Source organism: Rhinatrema bivittatum, chromosome 18 (assembly GCF_901001135.1).
Source record: "Rhinatrema bivittatum chromosome 18, aRhiBiv1.1, whole genome shotgun sequence".
In the NCBI taxonomy this organism is placed as follows: domain Eukaryota; kingdom Metazoa; phylum Chordata; class Amphibia; order Gymnophiona; family Rhinatrematidae; genus Rhinatrema; species Rhinatrema bivittatum.
Window position 1 is genome coordinate 19,672,891 of NC_042632.1, and position 16,016 is coordinate 19,688,906.

At 41.9% G+C, this 16,016-nt stretch overlaps 1 protein-coding gene across 1 annotated transcript in view; it reads right to left on the bottom strand.

Moving 5' to 3' along the window:
- TENM2 (teneurin transmembrane protein 2) overlaps positions 1-16,016 on the bottom strand; it is a 2,776,334-nt gene that overhangs the window by 2,013,461 nt on the left and 746,857 nt on the right. Inside the window, exon 4 of the mRNA XM_029583832.1 lies at positions 3,348-3,623. Within this exon, the coding sequence (XP_029439692.1) occupies positions 3,348-3,623 (276 nt within the window). The remainder of the gene's footprint in view (positions 1-3,347; positions 3,624-16,016) is intronic.

Sequence of the window (16,016 nt, forward strand, 5' to 3'; positions counted from 1 at the left end):
GTTCATTGGGATGCGGATACGGCACTGCTCTCTGCATTGGTGGAGGGGTGGAAGGGAATTGGGGCCGGAGGGTGCTGGAAGCCAATAGTGACGGGGGAGGGGGAGAAAAAAAAAGGGGTGGGGGGGGAAGATAAAAAAAAAAAAATGGATAAACTGCGTAGCTTGCTGGGCAGACTGGATGGGCCGTTTGGTCTTCTTCTGCCGTCATTTCTATGTTTCTATATGTTTCTATGGATAGCTTAGCAGAATCAAGATAAATCTGGATTAAAGGCCTACCTTACTACATACACTGAATTCCTTTACCACAGTTTAAACAAATTATTTGATAGGTAGAAAAATCATCCCAATTAATACTGGACCCTTGACATATTTCATATACTCCCAAAACCTTGCCAAGAAAACTCAACTCTGGAACATCTGATTAACCATGACTTCTTAAAGTAATCAGATATGATATTTAAATAAAAACTGATTGTTCTCACTCCCAAATGCTGAAAATGCCTCTCTCAGCTGCAGATGTGTTACAGTATTTAGAAATGTTGTACCGAGTACATGTAGTGATATTTGTCTTGCAAGTTATAACCCCTTTTAGGGATCAATTTTGAAAAGTTTTTTTTTTACATAGCTCAATGCAGGATTGCCAGTGTAAATGGTTTTTGAAAATTGTATCTCCATGAATGCAGATAAAAGAATTTGCACTATAGGACTTATGTTACTTTACCTGTGCCAAAAAGGGTGCAGGTTTTGTTTTTTTTTTTGGGGGGGGGGCACTTTAAAAAAGGAGTGGGGATTTAATTTAGAAATGCCCTCAAGTACTTTACACTTACAAATTATGAATGTACACAAATACTAGGGATGTAGCCTCATATTGAAATGCCATAAAAAAGACAGTGGAATAAGCTGTTTTGTTTCTTGTTCCAAAACAAAATGAAAAAATACCAATGAAATTTTTTTTCATTTTCCATTTTGTGCATAGAGGGGTAATTTTCAAAAGAATTTACACATATAAATATAACTAATATTGTAGCAATTTTCTAAATATTTTTATCTTCATAAATTGCACTTATGTGAGTAAATCCAATGGAATATATTGTAGCAATTTTCAAAAGCCCACTTAACATGGGTAAAGTGCATTTACACATGTAAAACCCATATTTATGAATGTAAATGCTTTTGAAAACCAGGCCCATTATTTGCAAACTGTACACGTACAACTCAACAATCCACATTGAAGTGCCTGAAAAATAGAATATAAATCAAATACATAAATAAATAGTACAAATAAAATCAATTTTATGCACGCAATTTATATTTTATATGTGCAAGTAGAAAATTGCATGCATATAAACGGGAAATAAAACAAAAAATAGGGAAAAAATTAATAAAAGAAAAAACCCTGAATGCCACAAACTAAATAATCGATGTGCACACCCTTAAATATCCACTCCCCCAAAACTTTTCAAAGGTGAAAACATGAGTTTTCCTTTGAAATCATGACTGAAGAGCCATGAGTACTGTGGTCTAACAAGCAACTTAGGAAGTTTGAAAATCACTTCAATATATCAGTAACAAATCTAAATTAAAATAGTATTGTACTTGATATTTGGTAATCATATAGGTTCCATCTTCATGAGTTAGAAGCAGTATCCCATGAGGTTTTTGAAACCTCTGATGCAACACCTACATACAATATTTATGGTAATCATAGATAAAATATCAGTGTTTACAAAGTATGCACTTTTCTCCAAGTCTAATACAGTTATTCGAATGCTTACACTTCAGTGTATGACTTTTTAAAGTTGGCTTGGTAACACCTGTATTTTCAAAAACATGTTTCAGCTATTTTCATGTTTGACTAATAAAAGGTGCCCTAATATACAAAGAATTCAGCATTCAGAAACTAAGCTAACATTTTTAGATATATTTTTAGATATAAATAGAGCCAATGAAAGATGAACAATAAAGAAAAATCATTAACTTGACACTTTTCATGTGTGAATGTAAACAAAGATGCATGGAATAATCACAAAATAAGTGTGCAGTTTTCAAACCTGTTCACCACTGTCAATTAGAAGGGCAATTCTCAAAGGGATTTCTGTGGGTAAATGGGTGTTTACATGGGTGTGTGCAGGGAAAAGTGGTAGAGGCAAAAAGAGAACCCGGGGTGGCTCTCCTGAGGTAAACACATGGATTTTGCTTTGAAATTTCATCTTTTCACCTGCAAAACATACGTTAAAATTCTCACAAGTCATTCCCCTTTGAAAATAGCCTTCTAAACCCATGGATAAAAAAAACATCCATGGGCCTACAAGCAAGCTTTTGGGATGGGGGGGGGGGGGGGAGGGGGTATTGGGGAGATAAATTAGCCTTCAAAGCAAACAAAAGGGTGCATTATCATCCCACTCTGAATGTGACAGAATCTCCGATGACCACTCTGGAAACCAGAAAAGAATTGTTTGCATGCAATGTTCTTTTGAAAATTCAGTATGGTTTCCCCGTATGATTAAGAAGTAGACAAGAAATGTGGAACATGACTTCAGTTTCAACACAAGTTCCTAATACCAGCACAATTAACTCATTTTAAGTGAACATCCAGATTCAGAGATAAGTACACTTTTTTGGTATTTAAATATGTATTAAAGTGCCCATTTTATATGCAAACAGAAAATATAATAAAATAAGATCACCAAGGTACTGATTACCAAGGTCAGCAGGTAAAGGGCAATACAACTAACAGTTGCTTGATGAGCGGATGTGATATAGATAGCCCAAAGTATGATGGTCTTATTTTTTGGTTATCCCTTGTGTGTGTCACTATAGAGAATCACAAGCTGCTACAGTACGACACAGTAATATCATAATAGAAGATAAAGAGTGCAGGTTAAGTTTTTATAGTGCTTATTCTCGTCTCTTGCTTTGGACTAAGTATTGATGCGCTTATGCTATTTTTGCCATTGACATAACTTCTACTTAGCTTCCACACAGATAAAAGGGCCTACTCCATGGGAAGTAAAATAGGAGCTAAGGTACTGTTTGGAAGGGCCGTCAAGAGGTACATAACAGTGTTCCCAAAGCTTCAGAATTTTCAACATGTACTTTCCAGCTACAGGTCACAGATTAACTAATACAAATATCTGTATGCTATTTTAAGGACTATACAACAAATAGAATTTTGAGCTACAACACCAAACCCTGTTGCAATTCCTTATACACATACAACTTTTCTGGAGTGACACGGAATAACTGATTTTCAAGGAAGCCAAGCATTAAAATCTACATCTCAAATTAAGACAAATCTATGCAATGAGTGCCCAGAGCATTAAGACATATTTTAAAAATTGGCCTACCGTTTTCATCATCTGATTTATTTTCATTGTCAGAGTCAGTCAGCGTTAGGGCAGAGTTGTCCCGACTTGAGAGACCAGAGCTGCGCCTGGATTTGATCCCTCTCCCCCACAGTCTTATAGCATGCTCCGGAGACAATCCTCCCTCTGTATCTGAATCACCATCAGATCCTGTGCCCAGGGAGTAGCCTTGATGAAGCATTCCTATATCTGAGCAGTAGCCACTTCGGTGGGGGGAAGGCTCACAGATTCCTAGTTCTGCCAGTGTGAAGTTAGTTCCTAGGAGGACAGTAAAAAGATATTATATGTTTAAATCCAGGGGATTTCTTGGAGTTAAAAAAAATACTTTAAAAGAAAACAAATGGAGCTTTTAATCTTACTTTGCAATAAACCTTTATTCTCCACAGAGCAAAAGGTTTTAGTTGAGACACAGCATAATTACTTGTCATCTATCAATTAATAACACTGCTAAGAGAGGGTACTGCTTTCATTTCAGCAATAACTTCACAACATTGTGAAACACTAATTACATAAAGCAGTGAACATGCTGAATGATGGATCTCTAGTTTAATCAAAAGTAGCAATTTTCATGGTCTCATCAATGGCATCTCTTCAGACCTTGAAATTGACCATAGGAAGGGCCACATCTAGATGAATCATTCAAGGCATTCCACGGTCTACCATAGCATCTATGAAAAAACTAGGCATATGCATGGGAAAACATTTACTTTTATTTTTTCCTGTTGGTATTTTTGTTGCATTTTTTAAAATTTTGTTTCATTTCAGTCCACACAAAATGGGGCGGATTTTAAAAGGCCCGCGCGCAAGGCCCTCGTGCGCCGGCGCGCCTATTTTGCATAGGCCGCCGGCGCGCGTAAAGCCCCGGGATGCACGTAAGTCCCGGGGCTTTCGAAAAGGGAAGGGAGGGGGCGTGTCCGGGGGCATTCCTGAAATGATGCGGCGTTTTGGGGGCGTGCCCCGGCGTTTCGGGGGCGGGCCCGGGGCGTGGCGCTGGCCCGGGGGCGTGGTCGAGGCCTCCGGACCAGCCCCCGGGACCGGAGGACGGAGCGGGGCTGTCGGCGACGTGCGCAAAGTTAAGGGGGGGTTTAGATAGGGCCGGGGGATGGGTTAGGTAGGGGAAGGTGGGGGGAGGGTGAAGAAAAGTTCCCTCTGAGGCCGCTCCGAAATCGGAGCGGCCTCAGAGGGAACATGCAGCTCGCGCTGGGCTCGGCACACGCAGGTTGCACAAATGTGCACCCCCTTGTGCGCGCCGACCACGGATTTCATAAGATACGCGTGGCTACGCGCGTATCTTATAAAATCCAGCGTACTTTTGTTCACGCCTGGTGCGCAAACAAAAGTACGCACTCGCGTATTTTTTAAAAATCTGCCCCGATATGTTTTGGATGTGAACATGAATATCATAGATTTTTACATCTTTTGTTTTTAGATATGATTTTTAAACAGTTGTAATAAAACAAGAAGTTTGGATGTTTTCTTTTTATTATTAGAGCAAGAAAATATTATAAGACCAGATACAGACCAGCAGCCTGGATGCAGTGACGCCTCAGAGCAAAAAAAACAAAGACCCCACAACATTTCTGAGAATAAGCCAAATGAAGGAGGGGAAGCATTTTCTTTCCTTAATGTCTGTGCTATAGGACCCCAGACTGTAAAAAGTCATGTTTGTTTTCACTGAATTCAAATGCCTGTTTACTCCAACCCCTCCATCAAGGCAGAGAGCTATGTTGCAAAGCCATCAAAAGCATGTGTGACCCCATGATTTTTTAATTTTTAGACTAAGAAAATATTTATAAAAGGGCAAATTTCCAAAAGAAAAAGAAAAGACAGTGAGATTTTAACAGAGAGGGAACCAAATAAAGGTAAGGAAGCATCTTCTATTTTTACATCTATACACACAAACCTCCAAATAGTTCTCAGTGGTGTAAATGAAAAGATATTACTATGTGTTTTGATGCATAACAGATCAAGATCAGCATATGTCAAAGAAATCTGATGAGCTACCATAAAAGAAAGTAAAAGATAAGCAAAATAGTAAGCATTTATACTGTTATAGCTTTACAAAATTCATCTTAAAATATTGTAAAATCAATAAAAAGTATGACCCCATGTTTATTTTTTTTATTATCATCATTTTTATTTTTTAGACCATGAAAATGCTACAAAAGGGCCTATTTCTAAAAGAAAAGACAGTAAGAACTTCAGAGAGGGAAGCAGCACCCAGTGACACAGTAGAGAAAGAAAGTGAAAGCATGACTTTAGATAATTGTACTGATGATAACAGTGTTTCAGAGGGTTTGGTAAATAATTGTATATCAGACCTCTCTGAAAATGTATCTGTAGAAAATGAACTGGTGAGTTTTGTGCAATTTGTGAGAAGGTGGAGCCATGATTTAGAAAAATGTAATGGTGTACTTTATTCAGAGGAATTTCATTGTATTAAGATAGAGGGAATAATCTCATTCAGATTTCCAAAAGATGTTGTGTGGCAAGGTATACAGCATTTTCTAAATTAAATAAGTAACAGTTTTACCCAGTGATTATGTACAGGTGCATTTACATTCTAGAGGGGTTTTTTTTTATAATTCTTTGTATTCAGGAAAGGTAAATCCTCAGGATCTGAATGCTGATGATTTCTTAGACAAAGTTAATAAACTCATGCAGAGTTATAGATAAATACAGATTGGCAGACTTTGGCCCCACCTCAGACTATTTGGGGTTTGTTAAAGCCAACGTGAATCCACCACAGAATGATCTTTTCCCCTGTGTTTCCAGTCCATGTGGGGGATAAGCTCATGTTCCCACTGTGTCATACATGTACTGAGAACAGTCAGCAGGAAATGTGCTCCCACTCAAATGAGGAGAGAGCCCTCATAGGGACTTTAAGCACCATGGAGATGGATGTTGCTGTTGCAAAAGGGAATGTGTTTGCTGAAATATGTGAAATATGGCACTCAATGTAAATCTGTCAGTCTGTTTTCTGAATACATAAAAATGCATCTCTGTCAAAACCAGGAAGCTTCTGGTTACCCTCAGTGGTGTACCAATGTAGAAATACAAAACATTTTTATATCTGATTTTTACAAAAAAGAAAGTGTGACTTTATGGCCATAGCAGGTTAGTATAAACCCTGCAAAGCACCAAATTACTGTTTATGGGGGAAGTTTGGCCAAAGAACAAATCTACCCATTACAAGTATTGTGAGAGATCCTGATGATCTATATAAGTATTTGTTTTCACATGAATATGAGGTTTCATTGTGTGACTTTGATGATGAAACAGCCTGTGTGACATGGAAACACTCAAAAAACCACGGCATGTTCAAGGTAATACAAACATACTCATTGCCTGTTTATCAACAGCTTATGCTCATTTAGAACTGTACAACCTACTTGACAGTTTGCAAGAACATTGTATGTAACACGGTACAGACTCTGTGATATTTGTGGTGAGTTTGACACTGACCTCCCCTTTGGGAGATTATTTATGTGAGCTGATGAGTGAGATACCCGCAGATGAGCATATCGCAGAGTTTGTATTGGCTGGGCCCAAAACATATGGCTACAAATTGTCAAGTGGAAGGACCTTTATAAAAGTGAAAGAGATTACACTAAATGTAGAAAATTGTAAAAAGATCAATTTCACTAATTTGAAAGATCTCTTCTTTGACTATAAACCTGAGGATGTGGACTAGAGACCTAAAAAGATAGGAACAACAATCCGGGATCATAAGAAACAAAAAGATCTGGTCGATAGAGACTAGTCTACTTAAGAAAACACAAAGGGGTAGATTTTCAAAGGGGTACACGCGTAAGATATGCGCGTACCCCCCGAAAACCTACCCCAAACCCCCCCTGCGTGCGCCGAGCCTATTTTGCATAGGCTTGGTGGCATGCGCAAGCCCCGGGACGTGCATAAGTCCCGGGGTTTGCATGGAGGGGCATGTCGGGGGGAGTGTCGGGGGGAGTGTCGGGGGGCGTGTCGGGAGTGACGCGGCATTTCGGGGGCGTGTCGGGAGTAATGCGGCATTTCAGGGGCGTGTCCGGGGACGTGATTCTGGCCCGGGGGCGTTCCGGGGTCATGACAGAGGCCCCTGGACCAGCCCCCGGACATGGAGCGCGGCAGCCAGCCCGGCACGCGCAAAGGTACGCCTGCTTCGAGCAGGCGTATCTTTCGTGATAGAGATGGGGGGAGGTTTAGATAGGGCCTGGGGGGGTGGGTTAGGTAGGGGAAGGGAGGGGAAGGTGGGGGGATGGCGAAGGAAAGTTACCTCCGAGGCCGCTCCAATTTCAGAGCGGCCTCGGAGGGAACGGAGGCAGGCTGCGCGGCTCAGCGCGCGTAGGCTGCCGATTTTGGGCAGCCTTGCGCGCGCTGACCCCGGATTTTAATGGCTACGCACATAGCTATTGAAATCCCGCATACTCTGGTGCGCCAACAAAAGTACGCGCGTGTGCAGATTTATAAAATCTGCCCCAAAGGGTTGTATATGATAAAAGAGGGCTTTAATATGCTGCCCTATGGATATTGATGTTGAGTATGTGTGCTGGAGGCACCTCTTCATGTACCAACAAATAGAGGCTGAACCATCAAAAAGTGGCAAAAGCTTCTTTGATAAGAAGCTATTAGATCACATGGGGCGTGTGTTGACTGACATGCCTAAAATATTGTGCGGTGTTATAGTTGCTGGAACCTTTGTATAAAAAAGGTTATAAATATCCTTTATATTACTTTTATGGATTGTTTGCCTGATACTTTTGATGATCAATTGTTTCCAACCAATAAAATAAACATGATTGTCGTAGACCATTTGATGGCCTCTGCTTGTAAAAGTGATAAAATCGAGAAAGCCTTCACACAATACGTGCATAACAGAAATCTGTGTTATGATTTGGAGAGTGGACCCCTGTTCTGTTGGAGAGGTAGAGCTGAAGACTTCACCCTGGAAGCTCGTGAGCCCCCCAGGAGGAGCCCATAGGGGCATGGCCACTGGGACTTAGGAGACTCCCTGAAGAATGAAGATGGTCTGGATGCAGGCGCCTCCTGCAGGTCGTGGTTTCCAGACATCTGGTGCCTCCAGCAGGTCGTAAGAGGTCGGGAGTAGGTTTGAAGAACGGTCCCAGTCCAATCCAAGGGTCGAAATCCGGAGAGAGGTCGAGAGCCAGTCCAGGAGAAGACGGGAGAATGGTCCGAAGCCAATCCAGGTACAAGAGGGAGAAGGGTCCAGAGCCAGTCCACGTCGAAGCCAGAGAAGTCACCAACACCAGTCCGAAGGTCAGGAGCCAAAGAATCAATCCAACGGGAAGAAGAGCAGAAGCAGGACGAGAGGCGGATCCAGAACACCAAACAGGAAACCAGGAACTGAGCCTCAATACCAAGGCAAGGTCTGAGAGGCAGACCTTGCCTTAAATACCCAAAAAGAGGAAGCAGCTTCAGAAGGGAGCCACGACATTTCCTGTCGTGGCCCCTTTAAATCTATTCTTCAGCTGCGTGCGTGGCCCTAAGTAGCCAGGAAGGAGGAGTCGTCATCTCAGCCCCGCTGGGTTCCGCAGCTATCCCAGGCAGCTGCTGAGGCCGCGAGAAGAACGTCTGAGGGAGCTCCCTGCTCCAGCGGGAGCCTCCGGGTTCCCCCGATGTTGTGGGTGACTTACCGGTCCCGGATGCGGTCTGCCGCAGCCGGCGGCCATGACGGTCAGCTCCGGTCGCAGTGTGCCACAGCCGGCGGCCATAACAAACTGAGTATTATATATATTGTATATTTTTTTTTCTGTCAAGCCATAACAAGCAGAACTATAGCTTTAAATACCAAATATATGGTTTTCTTTAAGAATCCTAGAGATAAGTTGCAAATCACTGTTTTAGCCAGACAGATGTACCCTGGTAAGTCACGCTTCTTTTTAGAAACCTTTGAAGATGCCACAAGAAATCCATACAGATATCTCATCGTTGATTTAAATGCTATGAACCCATACTGTTATAAACTGAGGACAAACATCTTTCCACCAGACTGGACCACATTATACTGTGAAAAAACACTCCCCCCCCCCTCAAATAAAAAGAAGAAAATATTCTCCCCCCACATGATTGTTTTGTGTGTCCCAGAGAATATTCCTAAAGCAGAACCTGGCCCTTTTAAAATTCTTAGTTCAAGACTCTCCACAGCAGAGAAAAGCTATCCTAAACACTGCTTCTAATGATTTAGTGGGGGCAATAGCTAAACACTGAAAAGTAATATTTCTTTATCATAACAGCAGATAACCATCTTGAAAAGGAAACGTCAAACCATAAGGAAACTGGATGATAAAAGGGTGCTACTTAAAAAGAAGAAGAAACTGGTGAAGCAGTCGGGTGGGGGAGGGGGTATCGGGCCTCTGCTAGGCTTTACATTGCCACTCATCATAGGCCTTTTGAGCTAAGCACTAATGCGGTACGCAGAAAAAATGTTCTTATTTCCTAGTTAACAACTTGATTGTTTGAGAACTCCTTCGGTTCTAGAGGAAAATATTAGAACCACCATGGCTTAAAGACTAGATAAATAAATGAAAGGTTGACTTCATATATGTCCAAATATGAGAAAGCCAAATGTTATTCAGAAGTGAATAACATTTGCTATCTGGTACTTAACAGACATGGAGAAATGTAAAAATAAATCTGCAGAATGATACAGCAATTTCTGCATTTCTAGAGCACAATATCCCTTCAGACCACATCCTGCAGATAGTGTTAAATAGCATCAGCAAGCTCCATAGAAAAAATGCAGAAGTACTGCTCAATAAACTGTCAAAGAATAAGGACATTGCATCCTGGGAGAGTAATGGAACTTTTGTATAAGAGAGAAAGCTTGTAAGTGACTCTAACCTATTAGAACTGATTTGTAGAACTACACAGATCTTTCACAGTAGAGGATACCCAGTTCATGTGACAGAACTAAACATGCCCTTCACGGTCATGGGTAACCCATCCAACAGGGATCTGTTGCTACGACTCAAGAAAAATCTTCTGCGAAAACTGCTGAAATATCCACAACGACTGTAAAGTGCAAAGACTACCTTCCCCGTAAAAGGCATAAAGTGCTTGACACACACAGATGGCTGAATGCGTAATGATATATTTTCAATAAAAAAAATACTTAAAAAAATAAAAATACTATGAAAATTTGGTTCATTTTTCAAAAAAAAAAAACCTCAAGAGACGGGTGCTTTTATTTAGGATTAGCTCAATATTCTTGGTATGATAGGTACATCTGGAGGTTATGAAACAGACAGCGAAAAGATCTAGTCATACAGGGGCAGATTTTTAAAGGAGCACGCGTGGGGTACATTTGTGCGCGCTCCGAAATCAGAGCAGCCTCGGAGGGAACTTTCCTTTCACTTCCCCCCACCTTCCCCTATCTAGCCCATCCCCCAGCCCTGCCTAAATCCCCCCTACCTTTGTTCTCTAAGTTACGCCTGCCTGAGGCATGTGTAACTCTCACGCACTGGCCAGCTGCCGGGGTGCCTTACCCCGGCACGGCCGCTGTGCCGGAGGACTCGGGACTGCCCCCGGCCCGCCACCCCGTCCCCAGCCCCACCCCTTTCCCAAAGCCCCGGGACATATGTGCATCCCAGGGCACGCGCAGGAGGGTTTTTAAAGGGTTGCGCACAAATATTACACGCGTAACCCTTTGAAAATCTACCCCACAATTTGTAAAAAAAAAAAAAAAAAAAACCAAAAAAAAAACTAAGACCATTTTGTCATTTTGCAATGGTTCTTCAGAATACAATTTTAAAATATTTTCAAAAGATAGCCCTTTACAGCACTGATGTAGGAAAAACACACAGTGATAAACCACAGGCTGTAGATAGCAGATGTTGCAATTGTCTGTTGTGGTATTAGACATCCTCACAATGTTTATTGAAAAAGTTTATAATACTGTTAGGGAAGAATAAGCTATCAGGATGTTGCCCGTAGGAATCAAAAATTCTCCTATGCCATTTTCAGTCACATAAATTGCTAACCAGTGTTTTCCAGGAAGGTCATGGAGGTGGGTATTTACTCCAAGCTTTCAGGTTTCATTTCTACTTGTACATCTGACAGCCTGTCACTTGGCAGAACATCTACAAAAGATTTTGTAACATACAGATCCTTCTTTAAAATATGGAAATTCTGTATGCTGTTCATTATCTTAGATAATCAAAAAGGATGTTCCTTCTGTGGTTAATTTCTGTCACATTGTCAAAGATATTAGAGATGTGAATCGGAACCGGAATCAGTTCTGATTCCGGTTCCGATTCACATCGTGTTTTTTTTTTTTTCGTCCGGCCCAATCGCGGATTTATCGGCTGCAGTTTTATCGGCTTTTTAAAGATGGCGCCGGCCATCCAGTGCTCCCTCCATGTGACAGGGGCCGGCCAATGGCACAGATACCCTGTCACATGGTAAGGGCAAAAGGCCATCGGCGCCATTTTGATTAGTGGCATCCGATGGCCCGGGAGCAGGAGATCGCTCCCGGGACACCCACTGGACCACCAGGTACCTGTAAAATGTTTTTTGGGGGGTCGGGAGGGTGGAGAAAGCTAAGGGATTAGTTTTAAAGGGTCAGGGTGGGTTTAGGGGTTATTTTTGTGTGCCATTTTTCACACCCTCCCCCAAAACGATAAGAGACCCCCCCACGAAAAATTTCATGGGGTTTTCCTATCATTTTGGGGGAGCCCCCGATTTCTGACTATTTTGAAAATATTGTACGATATTTTCAATCGTCCGAAGCCCGATTCACATCCCTAAAAGACACCATACACAATCATATTTAACGTGTGATACAAAGCTTTGGTAAAACGGATTTCAGCCCACAGATTACCAGTTTCAATCAAAGAGTAATGGTCTGTGCACTCCTGGTCAGGTGATAGGTTAAAGATCAGTAAGGCATAACTAGTAAAACTCGTGATAATCAATCAACAGAGCACTGTCGTTCAAATGTTTACCTGTCACTTAAACAGTCTGCATGTATTCTCTGACCCAGCTTCCATTCTTGAAATCCACTTGGAGAGGTTTCCCAGGGACTGGCTCACCATCCCCATACAGTGCAACAAAATTAATATCATGATGTTTAAAATAGAAGGATTTTTTTTAGAGTAATTACGGCTGAAAGCATCATTATCCACAAAGTCCAATACTATAAGTTTAGGTAACTGCCCCAAAAAGAGGTTTTCATGGTTAGTCACAAGGGTGCTAGCAGGTACAATAAATACTTTCAGCCCAACGTGGTCCATCACATATTTGGCATTAGCTCTCAGTAGAGCTTCTGCATGCCCCAAATGCACTCCCAGGGACACTTTCATGCTCCTTACAAACAGGGCTATAGATAAAATAAGGAGCTTGTAGTTCTCACTGGCATCACCGAGCATTAAGCAGAATGTATCTTTGTTCAACGTTAGCTTAATTTTCACATACACACCATTTATGAACAGCTTTTCTTGAAAATACAGATCGCTATGTAAATGGCCCAGAAGCACTACTTTATGACTAGCTGCCGTAAAAAAAAAAAAAAAAAAAAGCTCTTTCAGTAAAACTGGCATTATGGGGCTCCAAGAGTCTCACTTCGTGGTTTCCGGCTGTGTCTTTATAAAACAAACTGCTTGTAAACTGTGTTTTGAGAGGTCATTCACTATAATTGAGAAGCAGCTCTAAGAGGGCTCTGTAAGGATAACAGTTGTTGTTCTAATGAGTCTGTTTCTGAGAGTGACATCCAGCTGGCTAAAAATAGAGGCTACTGGATAGTTCAAGAGAGCTACTATGGCCGCTACGTCAAGATCTGCCCCATCGTTGTTCACAATTTTACAGATCAGGTACAGCAATGTGTTCTTTAAATCAAGGTAATCCTTGACATGTATAAAAGTCTAAAGGGGCCGTTTCTGACAAGGCAGATAATGGTGGAATTTCCACATAAATACTTTTTCCATGCTAGTTTGTGTGGGGGCCCAGTTGAAACAGATCTAATTCTGATTTCAAGCAATCTTCAGACCCCTGATATACAAAAGCCATCGTGCTTTAGAATATATCTTGCTTTCTGGTGGAGAGGTTTCTCTTCCTAGTCTTGCGGTTAGTTTTTTCAGACTAGAAACGTTTGGGTTTCTTTGTTTTAAAAGGTTCAGGAGGCCCCTGTTGATTGGTTCTCTTTCTTTTAACAGCTCTTCTAATAACCACTAACCCTGACCCCTCCTCCTGCTCTGTTATTCATTTTATTCAGATGGCTGTTGTGACACGGCCCATAATATCTATGGCAATGTTTTTTGCTGCACTTTTCACATGTGGTTTAACAATCTCAAAACCCCTTCTCAAAAGAGGTATTGCTTTTCTAGACTACAAAATATACCCGCTATCCTTGCTCCATTATATACCAGAGCCCCATAATGCCCAGAAAGAGTCTGACCGGCCCTGTGCTCCATAATAATTTCTGTATGTGTCAGGGTCCCCATAGTCTTTAACAACAACCATTTTAAAAAACAGCTTTCTGGGGTTGCAAATGTAGCTTAAGGATTACTTTCCCATAACAAAATGAGAAGTGTTGGCTCTGGTCTATCTTTATTTCAAACGTTATCGCCCCTGGAGCCCTTTTTAAATATGGGGGTTACATTAGCTATCCTCCAGTCTTCAGGTACAATGGATGATTTTAATGATAGGTTACAAATTTTTACCAATAGGTCTGACATTTCATTTTTTAGTTCCTTCAGAACTCTGGGGTGACTGTATACCATCCGGACCAGGTGATTTACTACTCTTAAGTTTGTCAATCAGGTCTACCACATCTTCTAGGTTCACCGTGATTTGGTTCAGTCCATCTGAATCATTACCCATGAAAACCTTCTTCAGTACGGGTACCTCCCCAACATCCTCTTCAGTAAACACCAAAGCAAAGAAATCATTTAATCTTTCCGTGATGGCCTTATCTTCTCTGAGTGCTCCTTTAACCCCTCGATCATCTAACGGTCCAACTGACTCCCTCACAGGCTTTCTGCTTCGGATATATTTTTAAAACTTTTTACTGTGAGTTTTTGCCTGCTTGTTAACAAGGACATAATGTGATTTATCTTTCCAGTGGGAGCACTGAGAGGAGAGGATCACCTTGCTGGTGGCTGAAAGGAATCAGTAAGTTGTTGCTTGGGACATTGCCTTTTTAAAAGTCTGTAAGGCAGCTAGTAAGCGGAACTGAGTGTTTGTATTTAAAAAAAACAAAAAACAAAAAACACAAACAAAAAACCCAAAAAGGAGCCAGAAGCTAGAAATAAGCTAGGAGCAGTGTATACCTAAGTAAAAAGGTTGAAAAGTTCAATTTAGTTACTCACCTGGGAAAGGTGTTGAGGTAGTGTGATTTGGTTTGAATAGGTACCAACATTTGTTAATCAAGAGAGCAGTGAGTCACTCTGGCTAACTGAAGTTAGACTGATTGTATTTCCCAACCCTCCCACCCTTCACCCACACACCCCTAGCTCATCCTTTAATTTATAGGCAGGTGCCACTTTCACAAAAAAGAAAAAAACAACAACAAAAACTTTGAGAGTTTGATCAGACCCCTGTAGGCCACTACCAGACATATAGTGAATTCACTAATACATTTAAAGGACGTAAATTAGACACATTCCTACTCCCATAGCAACCTAGAACTTTAAATGAAGGCAGCAGTTCAGCAGCAAGAGGGGGGCTTCCCAGTCTTTTCCAAAGAGTGTCACATGTATGATTTTTTTACCCACCGGTGAGAAGTTGTACATGTGCATGCGATGCAAAGAGCTCCTGGCTCTCAGAGAACGAGTCCGATCTCTGGAGGCTAGAGTGGCAGACCTGGAGTTGCTGAGGCAGACAGAGAGGTATATAGATTAGACCTTCAGGGACATAGTAGCCAAGTCCCAACTTCAGACTGGCAGCACTGGTGCTGCCTTGGAAGAAGGTGGTCTCATGATTGGAGAGCCTCAACCTGGTGTAGCAGGAAAGGATCCTGTGTTAAGGACCTGCTCTCCATGTGATGCACTGTCCTTTCGTACCGAGTATATCTCCCCAAGGCCTACTGCCCAGGAGGGAAGGGTTAGGTCAGCCATCATAGTTGGTGATTCGATTATTAGGAATGTAGACAGCTGGGTGGCTGGTGGGCATGAGGATCACCTGGTAACATGCCTACCTGGTGCGAAGGTGGCAGACCTCATGCACCAGGTCTGCCACTGTCTAAAATCCTAGACAGAATTTTAGACAGTGCTGGGGAGGAGCTGGCTGTCTGGTACATGTAGGCACCAATGACATAGGAAAATGTGGGAGGGAGATTCTGGAAGCCAAATTTAGGCTCTTAGGTAGAAATCTTAAATCCAGAACCTCCAGGGTAGCATTCTCTGACGTGCTCCCTGTTCCACGCGCAGGTCACCAGAGGCAGGCAGAGCTCCGGAGTCTCAATGCGTGGATGAGATGATGGTGCAAGGAAGAGGGATTCAGTTTTGTTAGGAACTGGGGAACATTTTGGAGAAGGGGGAAGTCTCTTCTGAAGGGATGGGCTCCACCTTAACCAAGGTGGAACTAGACGGCTGGCACTAACCTATAAAAAGGAGATAGAGCATCTTTTAAACTAGAACAAAGGGGAAAGCCGACAGTCACTCAGCAGTGCATGGTTCGGAGAGAGGTATCTTCAAAGCATAC